Source organism: Zalophus californianus, chromosome 10, assembly GCF_009762305.2.
Source record: "Zalophus californianus isolate mZalCal1 chromosome 10, mZalCal1.pri.v2, whole genome shotgun sequence".
Classification (NCBI taxonomy): Eukaryota; Metazoa; Chordata; class Mammalia; order Carnivora; family Otariidae; genus Zalophus; species Zalophus californianus.
Window position 1 is genome coordinate 75,649,553 of NC_045604.1, and position 16,916 is coordinate 75,666,468.

A 16,916-nucleotide genomic window follows, 5' to 3' on the forward strand; every position below is an offset into this window, starting at 1 on the left:
ATGATCACATGCTGATTATCTGGGAGCACCCGGAGAGTTTCTGAATGCTGACCTCCAGAATGAAGACCATCTGGTGTGGGCAGAGATTTCCCCAAAAAAAGAGACCTGCTTGGACTAGGTAATTTGATAGTCTCACTGACAGATTTAATGGGAATAGGCAAACATCTCTCTTTGGCATTTAGGAAATGTGTGGTAAGCACTTGACTTCACCAAATCTTCATTTTTAATCTCACTCTAATTGAGGGAAAGCCAACTGTCCAAACTCTCAAAGGGGATTGTTTTCTGAGCTTGAACCAATCAAAGCATGGCAGTGGGGCCGACGGTCATCTGGTCATTGCATGCCACTTGGTGTTGCTGATGTGTCCGTGATGCGTTCTGGATTCGACAGGTCCACCATCACATTAGCTCGATGAATGGCTTGCTTGAATTAAGCCTGGGGCAGGCTTCTCTTTATGGATTGGCTCTTGGTTTCATTGTGTTTTATGACTTGGTTGTGGATGCATCTGTGAGCAGCTGAACCAGGAGGTGGGGCTGGAGGGGATATTCCCTGTTCAGTGACTTGTGCCACAAATATCTGGGGGTTGTATGTATGATGTGTATATAGCTTTGATGAAAATGTTCTCTCTCCAGAAAGGCAGACATTTGTCATGCTTGTCCTGCTTGCTCAACATTCTAACATCTCCTAACAACCAGTGCATGAGAATGTCCCCCATGTTAGGGCAGAGGGGAACCAGATTCCAGCAGCTAGAGAAGAAAGTAATACCGGGTGGTTCACTTGAAAATTTCATAATGATCCCATTGCACTAACAGTTACCAGGGCCATTTCTTCTTTCACATAAAACATGCATTTCCTTTAAAGATCCCCCAAAGTCAGGAGCTTTGAACATACAGTCATAGCCCCAGCTGCACATGTGCCCCTAGACTGACCAAAAGAGACAACAAGCAACAAGGTTTTGTTTGTTTTTCTACCTTTCTTGTTCATTTGGTTTTTGAGACCTTAACGTTTCATTGGAAACATAGTGTTAGACTGTATCATATAAAATTGCTATTTTTGTGTGACAAAAATGGTAGAATATTGGCAGTTTCATAGCTGAACTTAATAGAAACCCAATGACAATGCCCTAGTATCAATTATCTTGCTCTCTGCGCTTGGAATATATATACATACTCATATAAATGTGTGTATGTTGTCTGTCTACGTATACATAGACATATTAAAAGAAACGTGCACACAGACACACATACACACACACACACATACACCTGCTGTGCCTTAGGCCCTCACAAAGGACTCATAAGAGTATCTAGGTAAATCTTAATACAAGGAAGAGAGGACTTGTCAAATTCAGGTATCATAGGCCACATGCTAGAACATTTTTTAAATGTGATAGTCATAACCTATGAATAAAAGTTTCTATTCACAGAGAAATAGATTAGTAGTTCTTTCTTAAAACTCAGGAGGCATAAGTAGGCCTGTGTCTGAGGTCATGGAGAATTTGGTCTACTATTTAAATGTATATAGGTGATAGCGATAGAAACATAAATACGTACATACACAGATGGGTGAATGAATAGATGGCTGTGTGGGTGGATGAATGGGAAGAGAGAGAGCAAAAGAACAAAGGAGGAGGGAAGGAGAGAGGAAGGAGGAAGATGTATGGACAGAGAGGGAAAGAACGTCTCTCTGCCTTCTCATAATATTCCATCATAAGCGTAACTACAGGATATAGAACTAAATTGTTATGTAAAACCTTAGTTCGATCCAAACTGAAAAAGTAAAAGAATTTGCATGGATTTCCATTTAGTGAAGGTACTCCCTATCTATTTTAAGACTTTTTACTTCCTGGATTCAGATTAAATGATAGAGAAATGTCATCATTCAAAGAAGGCTAGTAATTGCCATTTCAAATGATGTAGCATTTTATTTGGAGTTCTTATCACATGATACAGACTAAAAATTAAGGGCTTGTCATGAGCATCCTGAATGGAACATTTAATTTACTGAGGGAGGGATTTTTTAAAGGTTTTTTGTTTTTTGGCGTGGTATTTTGGGGGGGGGGGTTTGGTTTGTGGGGTGTTTTTGTTTGTTTCTTTTTTTTGGTAGAAAGGTTAATTTTAAAAATATTGCTGTACTTAACGATTTTACTTTTTCTTGCTGTGCCATAGAATATAGAAAGCTTTATCTGTGGATAATGCAGATCCCTTAATGAGGGTAGACAATGCAAAGCAGACAAAAGAGAGAAGTGTCATTGTTTTCCCAGCCCTGCTCTCTGAACCCAGTTCAACAGGGGTTGAAACTGTTTCTGGTTAAGAATCAGCAGCAAGCCCCATCATTCTTTGTGATGTGTGCAGGGAGAGATCTTGAGATCTTATCCTGGGGCTTTGTTTAAAGCACTGTCTCCCAAGGCCAGTCGGAGACCTGGTGACTGCCGCTTATGACATATTTACTGGGTCGCTGGGACAGAAGGCCAGCGACAACGTAACGTGAGCGAGGTTTTTAGTTTTTTAGCCCCCTGGTCTTGGGAGGGGTCAGGCTTTAGTGAGGCGTTTTCCTCAGATGCCATTACAAAGAGCTTTTTTTTTTAGGAAATGATGAGGACAGCCAATGGCAGCTTTGTTTTATTTTGTTTTGTTTTTTGTTTTGTTTAAAGTAGTCTCCACGCCCCGTGTGGAGCTCAGTACGGAGCTTGAACTCACAATCCTGAGATCAAGACCTGAGCTGAGATCAAGAGTTGGACGCTCAACTGACTGAGCCACCCAGGCACGCCTGTTTTTTTTTTCTTTTTTCATTCACTTTTGGTTTTAGTGTTTCTATTTGGCAAAAAAAAAAAAAAAGGTGGCAACTCTATAGTAGCTTCCCTATTATCTTTCATTTACATTTTCAGTTATTTTCTCTGAGAAATCCAGTGTTGAAAAATAGAGTGAGTGCATTATAAACCTCAGTGCGGCCGAGGGTGGTTCTCAGATGAATAAGGAACTGAGGGCTCAGTCCGTGGAGGCTCAGAGGGGACAGAAGTGTATCCCGTGGCATCTCTCAGCTGAGGCAAGGATCCAGGGTCAGAAGGAAACTGGTTTGGATTCAGATGCTCACTGTTGAGTCAAATCACAGCAGAACAGTAGTTACTTCTCTGTACCTTTGTTGACACTGCCTTCTTAAAGTTGTTCTTGATTTCAGCTCTTTATCTTATCTGCTATTTTCACATGCCCTGATGAGTTCTCCTGGGTTCTGCAATTTAAGAAAAGACACTCTGTCAACTTGTAATAGAAATGTAGCAGAAATGAGTTATTAATGCCTTTATTTATATCCTATACCCCAGTGCCTAGAAAAGCACGTCCAGCTTTTTTAATTAGAACACCAGGGTTGGAAAATATATATATATATGTATATGTATGTATGTATGTATACATAAAAGTATGTAGTATACTCTTATTTTTATTTATATTCTTCTTTTTGGCGTAAAGTTCACTTTCTTAACTGATTCGTTTGGGTTGTTTTTTTTTCTTTCGGTGAGTCAGGGTCCCCTCAGGAGGAGAGACTGAAGCTAATTATTCCAGGCAGCTTTAGGGTAACTAGAAAGAAACCTATATTGCCTGTGAGTTTCCCATTACAAGGCACACACGCCAGACGAAAATGAATTTCTTCAGTAAACCTTGCAATATATAGGGCAGTGCTCCTGTTAACATGTTCATTAGATGGAAATGGAGGACTTTATTATTTGCATGATTTTACTAAGACTTCCTGAAGTTTGATGTAGTTGGTGAGCAATCTTTGATTCAAATCATCCTCTCTCTATGACCATGACAACACAATTATGATCATCACAATACTAACAACTGTGATGGGCACTGTGCTAAGCGCTTTACAAACACCGTGCCATTGAGCTGTCAGTCACACTGGGGCTAGACAGTAGATGTTGTCACTCTATTTTCCAGATGGGGAAGGTGAGCTTGGTAGAGTTGAGTTTTTCGGCTCAGCCTGAAAGCTAGAGTCTGTGCCCTTAGTCATGAGGCTCTATTGCATCTTATTGGAGCAATCTTAAGAAGTAATTTCTTTGCGTTCCATCACTTCATCTGTTAGGGGTGTATTGATTACACCTTACAGGGTGTTTTGGAAGTATTGAGCCAATGGCTGTGAAAGATTTGGCCCATGAAGGGCACTACATAAAGTGTTCTTGTTTTTATTTTCATGTATTCCCATCAGAGCTTTAAATCTGGATGGCAAGAATGAGCTTTGAGGAAACCAAAAATTTCTAGGTTATGTCAATTCCACCTGAATCTCTGAAATTCAGGAGTTTGAATCTGTTATTTCCTAAACAGATTCTGGAGTCATTCAAAGAGTTTAGGAAGAACAATGACCAAATCTACTCAACTGAGTATGGTATGGACAAGCCTTTTAAAACTTAGTAGGAAGGATTCTGTGTGAATTTGATTCTTTTTAAACCAGTGAGTTCCATGAGTAATTTGTTTTGTTTTGCTTTGTTTTTGTTTGTTATGGACAAACTTACTTGGGGGGAGGGGCTACATAAGCCCGTCAATTTATCAGTTCTCTGATGTTTGGATTTTGATATGTCAGCTTTCCTTAAAGTAAGCAGTCCTACAGTATCTTCCCTGCCACTTTTTTTTCCTTTTCATCATGTAGATTTCTCTTTTGAAGTCACTTTTTTTGGTAGTGTCTCTGTGTGTCAGGTAACCATGTAGAACACTGGAACAACCTGATGAGACAAGCAGTGTCGTTAGGGTGACCCTAGAAATGATTATACAGAATGCGACACTTGAGACAGAGAAGGGACGCACTGTTATTAATAATGAGTCCAGGACAACAGGCTTCAACTGGACTGTCCCAAAAAGAAGCAGAACATGTGTGCTCGTCCCAGGTAGATTCTCCATGTGCTCTGGGAAGTCCGATGATTTCACTTTGAACCCAATATCCATCAGTCCAGGTCCTGTGCTGTCTCTGCCTCCTGCTCTTGTTAACAAAGTCAGGGCAAGGCAGGTTTGCAGCCTCAAATAGTCATAACTAAGACATGACTTAGTGATGAAAAAGAGAGTCAAATTTCCTGCTCTCAAACCCACCAGTAATTTATTTTCTCTATGGATTGAATAGTTCCCATTGGGCATTCACCAAAAAAAAAAAAAAAAATTACAATAACTAAAGATAATATCTGCCAACCTGCTGTGCAGATTGACAACGATTACATTTGGTAACAATTGAGATGGCTCTGAAATCGTGAAGGAGAAGATGTATAGCTCTTAATAGAAGCATTGATAGGATTTTTGAAACTTGTGTTTATGGACACAAAGCTCCCAATGCTGAAAAGAACATGGCTGTTACTGGTAGATTTCCTGAATTTCTCTTATTTTGAATTTACAGACATGCACACACAAACATTAAAAGAAAAAGTGCTCAAATTTTGGTTTCGAGAACTAATTGCCTTTGGTCCATAATCTATAATGGCTTCTTAACAACTGTTACGCGCTATTGGATGAACATGTATGTAATTGAAGCCATTAAAAAAGGGAACCAAGACTGTAATAGTCAACAGACTGGACCAACAAGGAGTTGGGGAGACATTAAAGGAAATTCCAAACCCAGTAGACCATAGCTGTCACAGCCATGTGGGTAGACACTTTTGCCAGTGACAAGACAAGATGTAACAACTCCTTTGGTCATGTCATGGCCTAATTACACACTTCTCAGGTTGCAGATCATTGACTTGATAGGCCACAATGAAGCAAATAAAACCTATCCTTTAAGTAGCACCATCAGGATCTTTCAGCTGTGAAGGGTTTCAAGGCAGGTGAGAAAGTCTGATACTTTCTAGAGGCAGGTCAGAAGCCTCCGACGAGAAGGCGCACACGGAGGGCCATTCCCACTGCAAATACAGAGCTCTCCTTGTGGAAGGCAGCATCCCAGTCAAGGAGAAAAGAATAGACATACAATACAATCTTAGTGCGTGAATATGACATATACAGAAGACGCTCCCCTTCTTTGCCTTTTTTTTTGGTCATTGTGCTATCTTTTGGAGTGAGAGGTAACTTTTCACTAAAAATTTCCAGTATTTCCTTTAAAGTTATCAAAAGAAGTTCTGACCCTGTACCTATGAAGAGAAGTTGACATTCCTTCCCAGTAGAACTGATTTCTATTTAAGTGTGGCCTCTACGTTATTTCCATATCTGTGTGCAGTATGTGCCTATGAAGTCACTAGACAGAAATAAATGACTTCTCATGATTTTCTCCCTGGCATGAATCACAGTGATTGATTCCTCTGGGATTAAATTCTCCTCAGAACCATAGTGTATTTCGTATTTAATTAACGCACACACACACACACACACACACACACACACACACACACACACACACATTTATAGAGTAGGGACCACTATCAGGAATTAGAGAGATGGTAGTTTGGAGGCGAAAGCTTGAGGGAGCCTCTGTAAGGAGTAACTAACTCATCAATTTTGTCATTGTTCCTGGGCTTATTCTTGCCGCATTAGGATGTGTGAGTGTTCGAATAGATCAATAGATTGTGGGGGGGGGTGAGACATAATCAAAGCTAAACACCCCTTTCCCCTAATTATCCTAATCACTTAAATGGAAATGCTTTGGCCCTGAGATTATAGAAATACACCCAACGTCTGATAACCCAGATCAGCACTTCCCACTGCATTTATAGGCATGGAATCCCTTTACAAAGAAGACCATGATTTTTGGATGCTTCAGTCATCCCCTCAATCCCCGACTCTGTTCATGGTCCACTTTTGTCATTTGAAACTTTAGACTGCATTCAAAGACGAGGGGCTTATTTTCCTCACCATTTCTGCATAGTTAGAGAGTGTGCAGGCTACTTCTGGTTAGTGGACTGTGAGCTCAGGGGGTGGGCGTGGGGGCATGTTAAACCTGTGTCCTGGACACTGTCAGCCCCACGGCTTTCCCAGAATGATAGATCGTTTCTCTGCTATTCTTTGTATTATTTTCTTCAATTTCTCCATCTCAAACTTAGAACAAACAAAGGACAGGAAAAGAGTGATTGCCTGAGTCTGTTCTGAAATTTCAAGATTGGGGTGGTTCATTGTGAGGGTCCTGAGAACCTTGTTCTGCAAAGTGCGGTTCCCAGACCAACCCAGCTGGCCTCCCCGGGAGCCTGTGAGCAATGCAGAATCTTAAGCGCACCCTAGTCCTGTTGTATCAGATTCTACACCTTCGAGACCCCTGGGTGGTGTATATGACATCTGAGAAGCACCACCATCGAGGGCACGGCTCAGTCCTACCCCCATATTCAGTAAATAATGTTGACACTCCACAAACCTTGCAGGATGTAGAATTTGTCTTAGTAAATTGCTGGTTTCTAGTCATCTGTCTACTTTCCTTTCCTCAGTGAGAAAGTAAGAACTGTCAATGGTTGGGGGTCCCTCGAAATCCACCTTATGGGAACTCCCCCCTCTTAACTCACCTGGGGCCACCATTGATCATTTTCTTTCCCTCAAAGACTGATGGGTAATGAGAGTGATTTCATGCTAGTCTTTTCTAATTGGGTAACAAACTCACGCAAATGTAAAAATACTCTGGAAAAGTCCCATCAGATTTGTCCTAGCTTTCCTGAGCCTCAGTTTTTGCATCTGCTAAATGAAGACCGTAATACCACTTATGATCAGAAGGAGAGGAAGGTGACCATTACTTCATAAACAAAGGAGGTGGGGGAAATTCATGGGGTTCTCAATAACTCAACTGTTCATTAACATATTTTTCAGCATATGGTATTATTTGAAAGCACTGACCATATACAGGCAGGAGCAAGCAAATCTAAATCCACTAAAAAATGTGAGTCGTGTTTAGATGAGGCAAACTCTAGGACCCCCATAACACTAACATTCTGGGGACCTGTGCCTCGCTCAGTTGCCCAAAACCAATAATTGGTCTGGTCCGGGTTTCAGGCAAAGTCTTTTATAATCACTGTACCTACTTTGATGCATGCATCAGCAAATATTTGCTATTCATCTATAGAATATGATCAGAGATTTAGATTTAGGCTAAAATTACTTACTACAGAGATAATACAGGCAAGCTAACTGATCTATTTGATCCCCAACAGCCTCATCTTTAAAGTGGGTTGGGTTATTGAATTAATTGTTGTCATGAGCAGGAAGTTCCTTGAATAACCTGACACTAATGACCCTCAGGATAATATTATTATTATTGTTAGCATCACTAAACTATGGACATATTTTGTTTTGTTCCTGTGGAAGCAGGTTTTCTGGCTTAGAATCAGTTTTTGACCATAGATGGGGTTTTTTGTTTTGATTTGTTTTTAAATCTGGACTTCCATTCTAGAAATAAAAAATAGGGATACTTGAAATTTGCTGAGAGTAGAACTTAAGTGTTCTCACCAACCACAAAGGTAACTGTATGAAGGGATGGATGTGTTAATTACCTTGATTGTGGTGATCATTTCACAATGTATATGTATATTAAGTCATCCTTTATACACGTCCAAAAAAGCATGTTGTGCAGTCCAACTGTATTCAATGTTTATTTGGGGACCTTACCTCAGTAAAACTGGGAGAAAAATAGTTTAGGCAAAAAAAAAAAAAAAAAATTCTGAAGGAAGAAGCAACTGAGAATCCTGAGATCAAACAGCCTGTCTTTCCATTCATCCCAGTCTTTCCTGTCTGTGGAGGAGCTCAGGGATACATCATAGGAAAAATGACCCATTCTCCCCACATAAACCCAGCCCCTGCACCTCCACTACTGTAGATTTCTGTACAACCAGTTGCTCTACAGAGAATTACTCTTCAAAAAGTCACACCAAATCTGCCTATGTTGCTCTTTTCCCATTGCCGCTGGCGAGAAGTCCATTGCCTGGGGTGGTCGTGGGTTATCAGAATCCCCTGGGGATCTGTAAGGTTTTGGACCTTTCCACCATCACACTAACTTCATTTTGCATGTAACTCATAGGTGGGCACAGACCTCAGTGTGTCCTCTCTAGCCTCCAGAGCCTCAGCCTGGACACCCTATGCTCCCACCCCCCACACTGACCCCCTTAAATCCGGGATTCCTTTCCCCTATACAAGAGCTGCTTCCCCAAGAGAACACATGTAGCCATTCCTGCAATTGGCCAGAACCATTTCTAACTGTGCATCAGAAACTCATTCTCATGAGGGCTGTACCCCTCTGTACCCCTCTTCGTCCTGCCCAACCAAAGTTGAGGTGAGATTTTGTCTTCTGGGAGGCCCCTGCCCACCTTTGATAGGACCTGTAACCTCAAAAGGCTCTTGACCCTCTCTCCCTCTTGGCCTAAAGCCCTGGAAGCCCAGCACTTAAAAACACAAATGCCTTCTCTCTCTGGGGAGAGATGACTATCCTTCATGAGTATACACAGCCAAAAAAATGGCAATTTCCCCCCAAATAAAGTCTTTTCACATTCATATTCTCATCAAAATACACACACACACACACACACACACACACACACACACACACACAATATCTAAGGGACGCTGTGCTATTTTTGTTCCCATTTTCCAGATGAAGAAACTGAGGCCCAGGAAGGCGACAGGGCAGGGCTTCCAGATTCACTCTCAGTTCTCTTTTTAGCTGAGAAAAAAAAAGTAGTGGGAACCATGGAGATTGTTCAGGGTTGGAAAAATGAAAATTACAGAAGTGGACTGCTCTCAAAGTCTCCAGGGATGAATTTCTGAAACCCAGAAGTTTGGATGGAAGTATTCAAATATTCAAATCAGGGATAGATTCAGCACGTCTCTCCTTTCCCAGTTAAACTTTATTTTTTTAATGTACCTAATGTTAGCAGTAGGAACTGAGGGTTAAATGAAATGATTTTACATGTATGTTAAAGGGTGTGAGATAAAAAGGAATCAGGAGAGACCCTTTCAGAGGATTCTATAGTCCGTATGTTCGTTTGCTTGCTGGTTTGTTTGTTTACACCCCATGTCATCCTACAGTTCGCCACAGCCTCTTGAAGTGCATGTAATTCAAAACTAAAATAGGAATAGAAATAACCACAGGGCAGGGGAAACTATAAATTTCAATGGGCTTTTTATAATTCTCGAGTTTTAGAACTGAGTGGGGAAGGGAAGAGGGAATTAAAATACTGATCCCAAGTAAATAAGTTCTGCTTTCTAGGCAGTAAAACTGAAATATAAATTAGGTTATGAGCTTCCAGGCAGCCAAGCCCAGTGCAGATGTTCCACAGTGATTTAAAGGCCAGGAGCACAACGTCCTATCCCTGTGGCTTAGCTGGGTGCCTGGCAGGTAGCAAACCCTCATTAACCATCTGAGGATTCAAAGAGCAAAATGAGTAAACTATTTAGTAAAGTCAGCAAGAACAATTTTAATAGAAGCACCTTACTTCTGCATGTTATGTTTAACTACTCAGAAAACATTCATGGCGGGATTCCATATGACCCTTTCAGCAACTTCTTAACATGACCCGCAGGAGTCCCCGATTAGTGTGCATTTCTGCCTTAATCCCACATGTCCAAAGGGAAGCATCCTGGTAAGCACAGTTATAAAAAGTGGCAGTCAATACCAGTGCAGTTTAATTGAAAAACCAGAGGACACAGCTCTTTCCTGCAGAAGTAGGGAACATAAGTTCAAAGAAATATTCATACAGTCAAATGGGAGTTCTCGGTGCTGGCTGACACGTTAGGATCACCGGAATGGTTTTCTGAGAATACCCAGGCCTGGGAACCACTCTCCAAGATTCTGACTTAAAAGACTGGGAAGTGGTCCTGGTCATTAGTATTTCATTTAAAATATATATATATATATATATATATATATATATATATATATATATATATATATATATAGTAGCTGATTTGTAATAGGCAGTCAGGGTTGAGAAACTCTGCCTTATAACCAGCAGGTGCCCCAGAACCTACAGATAGGATTAATTTGATTTTGTGCCACTGTCATCTTGGGGCATCTTGACTGCTATCTACCATAGGAGAACAACAACTTCTAAGGCTCTAGGGATTTTTTTACTAGCTAGCCTTGGGGGTTTTAATCACATTGTGTGTGTGTGTGTGTGTGTGTGTGTGTGTGTGTGTGTGTGTGTGTGTGTGTGTGTGTGCGCGCGTGTGCGCGCGCGCGCTAGATTCAATACTCATAGCATTGGCTACAAGAAGGAACTTGCCCTGGGTGATGCCCCCCCCCCCCGAGTTTTGTGGAACAATAGTGACATAAGAGAATTAAGAGGCCAAAGAATGAGAAGCCACCAGAATATTTAACAGTGAAACTTAAAACCGGTGCTCTCTGATGGGAGAACATTCCCCGTCCGTCCTCCCTCCTCTCTCCCCTGCCTGTGCCACAAGTTTTATTCTCTCTTGAAACCAGGCTTCTCACATTCCCTACAGCAATACTGGCTGGCTACTATTTTAATTTGTCTCTTAGAATTCAGCCGTGGGTAATATTTAGAAGAAAGAAAATTGCAGAGAGATGAGATTTAGCCTAAGAAGAAAAGTGGGATATAAGGGTGCTATGGCAGGTCACAGGACTAATTTAAATGTACCACCAGCTGAGTCAGATTCAGAGTCTAGATGGTTGGTCTGTGAAAACCGTCGTAAAACATAATGAAGGCTGGTAATAGAATGAAAAGAGAGAAAGACCATGGCCCATGCCATTCCACATCCCAAGTTGTTAAGGCAGAATATAATTCCCTCTCAAGCCTCAATTAACATCATACTCCAAGGGGAATCCAAATACTGTTATTATTTTGTCTGGGAGGAATATGAAGGTTCAGAACAGTATCAGGAAGTCCCTCCGTAGAGACGTGACCCTCCACTGCTGACTCAGTACCCCTACGTGGGCGCCCCTGAGCCCAATCTTAGCGAGTGAATAAGAGTCAGGTCTTGAGCCAACCCAACCATGTTCAGATTTCACCACCACTTACCAGCTTGTGTGTGTTCCATGACCTGCTATGCCTCTGCCTCTTCGTCTATAAAGACTGGGATGGGAAGATGGGTGGTCAGGAAAATTAAATCATTTAATGCATAGGTACAAGGCTTGGCAGCCACCTGTCATGGATAAATACTCCATTGACATTAGGCCAGCGGCTCCTTGGCATCAACATTGCAAAGACTCAAGACAAACGTAGCCTTCTCCCTTGTGCCCAGTAATCAACCATTGCATTATTTTTCTTAAATTAGTAATCTTCCCTCCTCCCACAAAGCCTCCCCTTGTCAAACAGTCTTCCTGGGAAAAGTGGGGGCTCTGAAATGAAAATGGGAGTGAACTTGCAGGAGATTTCTCGGCAGTGTTCCCAAATTTCCCCATGGTACGAATTACCTGGGACCATGATTCTCTTCAGGAACATCAGCCACTTAGGACAGTGCAAATGGGGCCCCCAGAGCTGGTCAATAACCAGGCCTGGGTTCTTTCCAAATGTATAAATGATCAGACCTCTCTCCTGGAAGTTCTGACTCAGGCGGTCAGGGCTGAAACCCAGACATGTATATATTTTTAGCAAGCATTCTAGCTAAATCTTGTTGTCAGGGAAGTTTGAGAAATTCTGCGGTAGAGAGAGGGCTTGAAAAAAAAAAAAATTCCAGATTAAAGAACTGGTAAAGAGAATCAGATGTAGACTCAGAAGGAAAGTGGAAAGACCTAGCAGAGATGCTCTTGAGTTTGCCCATGGGAGGTGATGAAAGAAGAGGAACACAGGAGGAAGCAGATAGAGCATGACATCGTGGCCACTGAACACCAGCTTCGCTTTCAAAAAGGAGGTTTAACATCCATTCTCTCAGAAGGCCTCCAGAGACTAGGAGGGACCATTCCTGGGCCATGTATGGTGTGTCTGTGGTTACATCCTCAGCAGCCACATAGCTAGGTTGCCTCAGAGGCTAGCATGGTGGGTGGCAAAATGGAAGTTACAAAAAGAAGCAAAAGCTGCAAAAAATTCAGTAATTCAGCTCCCTTTCCACTCCGTATTTGTGCCATACCCAGTGCTTCTCAGCTGTGGCTGATAGAAGAATCAGCTGCCGAGCATCTCCTAAACTACCTCATTCCACACCCTGCCCCACACCAGTCAGTCTAGCACCACAGGAGAAGGGCCTCGGCATTCACGTTATTTTAACCTCTCTTTGTAAGTCTAGGGAACAGGCAGGTGAGAACCATTCAGCTACAAGTGGCCCTCACCCTGGGCTTGTACGCCTGGGGCTCTTTGGAAACTACTAGTGTCCGAAACCCACCCACAGAATTTTAGAAGGGCACCAGGTGTTTTTACCGTGTGCAGCCAAGGCTGAGATCTACTTGGCCAGACTTTATCATCTACAACCAGTTTGCTGAAAGTCAAGTGCAACTGCTTTTGAAGTTTAAATTCTTCAGTCTATGTTGAGAGTGCAGAGCAGACTAGGATTGACTTAAAGGGTCAGGCCCCGTACCAGCCTCCTCTCTGCTCTGAGAGGTGAGCCCACTGTCCAGAGTGTACCTGCACTGCTGTGGTTATTCAGTTTGTCCTGACCTTGCTAGGGGAGGAGCTGACTTCGCAGCTACATCATTAATCTCTTTGATCATACCTCTCTCTGGTCATTTGGGGTAAATGATTCCACAGAGAGGGTCACATATGATCCATTTATGGGCTAAGATAGATCGTTTGTCTTAAAGGTCAAGTGGGGAGAAACAGACTGTATATAAAAATGGTATAACATAGTGGACAGAGACATCGCCATGAAACCTGCCCCTTATAACTCTACCCAGATTCCTCTGTTGGCTTCACATGTGGGCCACGTTGGCCTGACATCCCTCCCCAGGCTATAATTTGCAGGCATTTCCTATTCATTGTACTCATAATCAGTTGGTGAAAGGGTAGCATAGTGGGGCAAGGGCTGATCACGTCAGTTGACTCCATGGAATTAATGAGCTCCATAGAAAGGCAGTTTTCTGAAATGTTAGGGAAACCTTCCTGGATGTTTACGTGGAATTAAAAAAAAAATCAGTGTAGAATTGATACATCCAGATGGCTACTATTTTTTGCAAGTACTCTTTAATAATTCCTTTTTTGCACTGCTGCAAAGGCCATGGCCTATCCCATACAGTATCATTATTGGTGATAACTTTATGCTTTGACATACATTCGATTTGATAGTCGGCTTGAGTCATCCCCTTTGTTCAGAACTTTGCGCAGGCATCACAAAGACACTCTAAAAAATTCAAAATATATAGGTTATCCGAGAGAGAGAGAGAGAGAGAGAGAGAGAGGAGAAGGGAATGGAGAAATGGTAGCATTAGTTTTCAGAGTTAGTGTATCATGTCCCAAGGAACAGTGCTGTGAAGGACAACCAACGTATGTCCTAAACTTCTGGGTAAAATTAAACTGAAGGTCTAGTATCTTTATAAACATACTTGTAGGCTGCGTTCTTAGAAGTTTTCCCTGTTCATTCAGTCATCATTTTACTTCTGTTGGTTGCCTCTCATGGTTTTCTTAATGTCTAGCAGGTGGGACAGTTCCTTAGGGAAAATGCAGAAGTGGGATGCAAGGTGCCAGAGTCTTCTAGAATTATAGGGTCTGGACTGGATAGAACTACTTAACTAATGAGGCCCGTCCCGTAAATAGGAAAATGGCTATACCAAAGAGCCTGCCCCTCTGGATAAACCAGGTGGCCACTCTTGGTTATGGTAGTGTTCTTGGTAGTGTTCTCCTTGTGGGCATACTATAAACAGAAGTCCTTCCAAGTGCTTGTTTGGCCCCCCAACAATCTCATACATGTAACTGGGGTGTCCATATCTTACTGCCCCTTGAGTAGGTCAAAGGTAAACCAGTCAAAACTAATATTCAACCCAAACATCTTCATGTTCAGGGGTATTAATTGTACTGCTCCTCAAACCTCAGAAATTTGAAGCCAGGTATTGGTGGGGCTCAAAAAGTCTGTGTCCAAGCAAAAAGACAGCAAAAATCCAGGAACACTAACTTTTAGTCTTTTAAGAGAGGTGATGAGTGAACTTGGCTGACTTCTGTTATGTGGAAGAGAAACATACAGAATACTATTCTCAGAGCATGCATAATTTTGTTTAGGTTTCACTGGTGTGGAAATGGCTAGAATTTTCAACTGGATGCTAAATTCTAGTGAATTTTCCAATGGTAGCTCTGTTTATATTCCAGGGTGTACCTCTTGCAACAGTAAAACTTTCTTAAGATGTTTTAAGAAATGCTCAATCACTAGATACTTTGGGAAGCGTTAAAACATTTGAACAAGACCAAACTAAGACCCAAAAAATGCATTTATCTTGCTTCTTAATGATTCATATGCACAGTAAAATCTAACACATGAGAACCAGAAGACTCTGTACTGCTGATTTGGAGACATTTAAGAGCTAGCCAATCTTACTGGGGGCATTTTTATAATCTGCCTCCCACAGACGTTCTTATTTCTGGAGAAATAAACAGTAGGTCTGAATTAGAACACATTTCATTGTGCAAATGCCACCGTTGGAAACATCTTAAGAGAGTTTTATCATCTTTCCGGATTTACTAAATCAAAGTAAAATGGCATTTTCCATTTTAATTTTCTTTTAAATACTGCATCATTAAAAATAATTTGATAAGATAGGATTTATTCCAACAGATGAGTGCTCTTACCTTCTTTATGTAGCCAGCCTAGTTTGGTGAGGAAATTATTATCCATAACATGATACCATATAACATTCTCTTCTGAAATGACAGCATTTCTTTTTCTTTCCTTTTAAAGAAAAATGTTTTTGATATTATACCACAATAACAAAAAGTCTGGAATTTTATGATTTTCATAGCTAGTATCCCCTTTTCCCCAACAGACCGTCCGTATTTTCTTTAAATGTAGTCTCCGTTTAGCACAGAAATCCAAGCACAGTTTGAATTGCCCTAGCCTTAGCAACATCCCCTGGCATGACGTTCTGGTAACACTTAGTATTAATATGACGGTGCAACAGTGTGTACATGGCCCCCGTTCTCACATCACCATGATTCAGTTGGCGAGGTCCCCGCATGCCTGTTTCACGATCTTTCTAAACTCTCAAGGTCTGAGATTTATCCACACATTTCCTTGCAACATCCATTCGAACGAAGCACCCCTCCCTCCCCGCATCTGAATACATTCACCCAGTTGGCAGAGAGCACATTTCCCCCTGAGCGAGCAGTATTGTGAATTTTATCTTCTCTTCCAGAAATCAGTTCGTCTTCGTTGCAGCAGATGAAATTTCTTGTAACACCTCTGCAGGTAACAAACGTTGCTACTTCTTGATGCATCCATCCAAAGCTCAGTATTCTCTCTCTCTCTCTTTCTCTCTTTTTTTTTTTCCTTCACATGCTGCAGTTGGTCACTCTAGAAAGTTGAGTTTAAAAAAAAAAAAAAAGACAAAAAACAAAAACAAAGTCCATATATCTTTGGAGCATAGCCGAAGCCTTTAGGCTCCGCTGTCTAAAAAGATACTAGGCGTTTTGCTAACTTGGATATTTTATTTCCAGTCTTAATGATACATGACCTAGAAAAGTAAGACTATGTTGAATGAAGCCACAATACGATCACGGTAAAAGCAGTGCTCTTATGTTAAAATGCTGAACGGGGGAGATTAAGGACACATACATGTGACTTGTATGTTTTTTGACGTATTTTGCCTGGGTTCACACAGATGTATATATGAATTATTTGGGATCTTTATTGAATGACTGGCTATAAAAGACTGAATCCAGAAAGCTAGAGGCATTGGGGAATATAATTATCTCTGTCTCATGAGAAGGGGATCTTCATTCTATTAATCAAAGATCCTCCATCTCCTTTCTTTTAAAACCTATTACAAGTAGCAGGATTTAGAGAGACAAAGTCTTCTGCTTTTGGAATCAGGGCATTGGCAAATGGAAACTGCACAGTTGCATGATGTGTCCGTCAAAATAACACCTGTCTTTTTGCTTTGATGTGGTTCA

The 16,916-nt window shown here is 41.4% G+C and overlaps 1 protein-coding gene across 19 annotated transcripts in view; it reads left to right on the plus strand.

The window, feature by feature from the left end:
* RBFOX1 (RNA binding fox-1 homolog 1) overlaps nucleotides 1-16,916 on the plus strand; it is a 2,051,181-nt gene that overhangs the window by 2,017,393 nt on the left and 16,872 nt on the right. For 13 of the 19 annotated variants that reach the window (XM_027611432.2, XM_027611427.2, XM_027611428.2 and 10 more), the window contains one exon: nucleotides 16,160-16,212. The exons of the other annotated variants lie outside the window; for them this stretch is intronic. In XM_027611432.2, coding sequence (XP_027467233.1) covers nucleotides 16,160-16,212 — 53 coding nt within the window. The remainder of the gene's footprint in view (nucleotides 1-16,159; nucleotides 16,213-16,916) is intronic. 19 annotated transcript variants of the gene reach the window in all.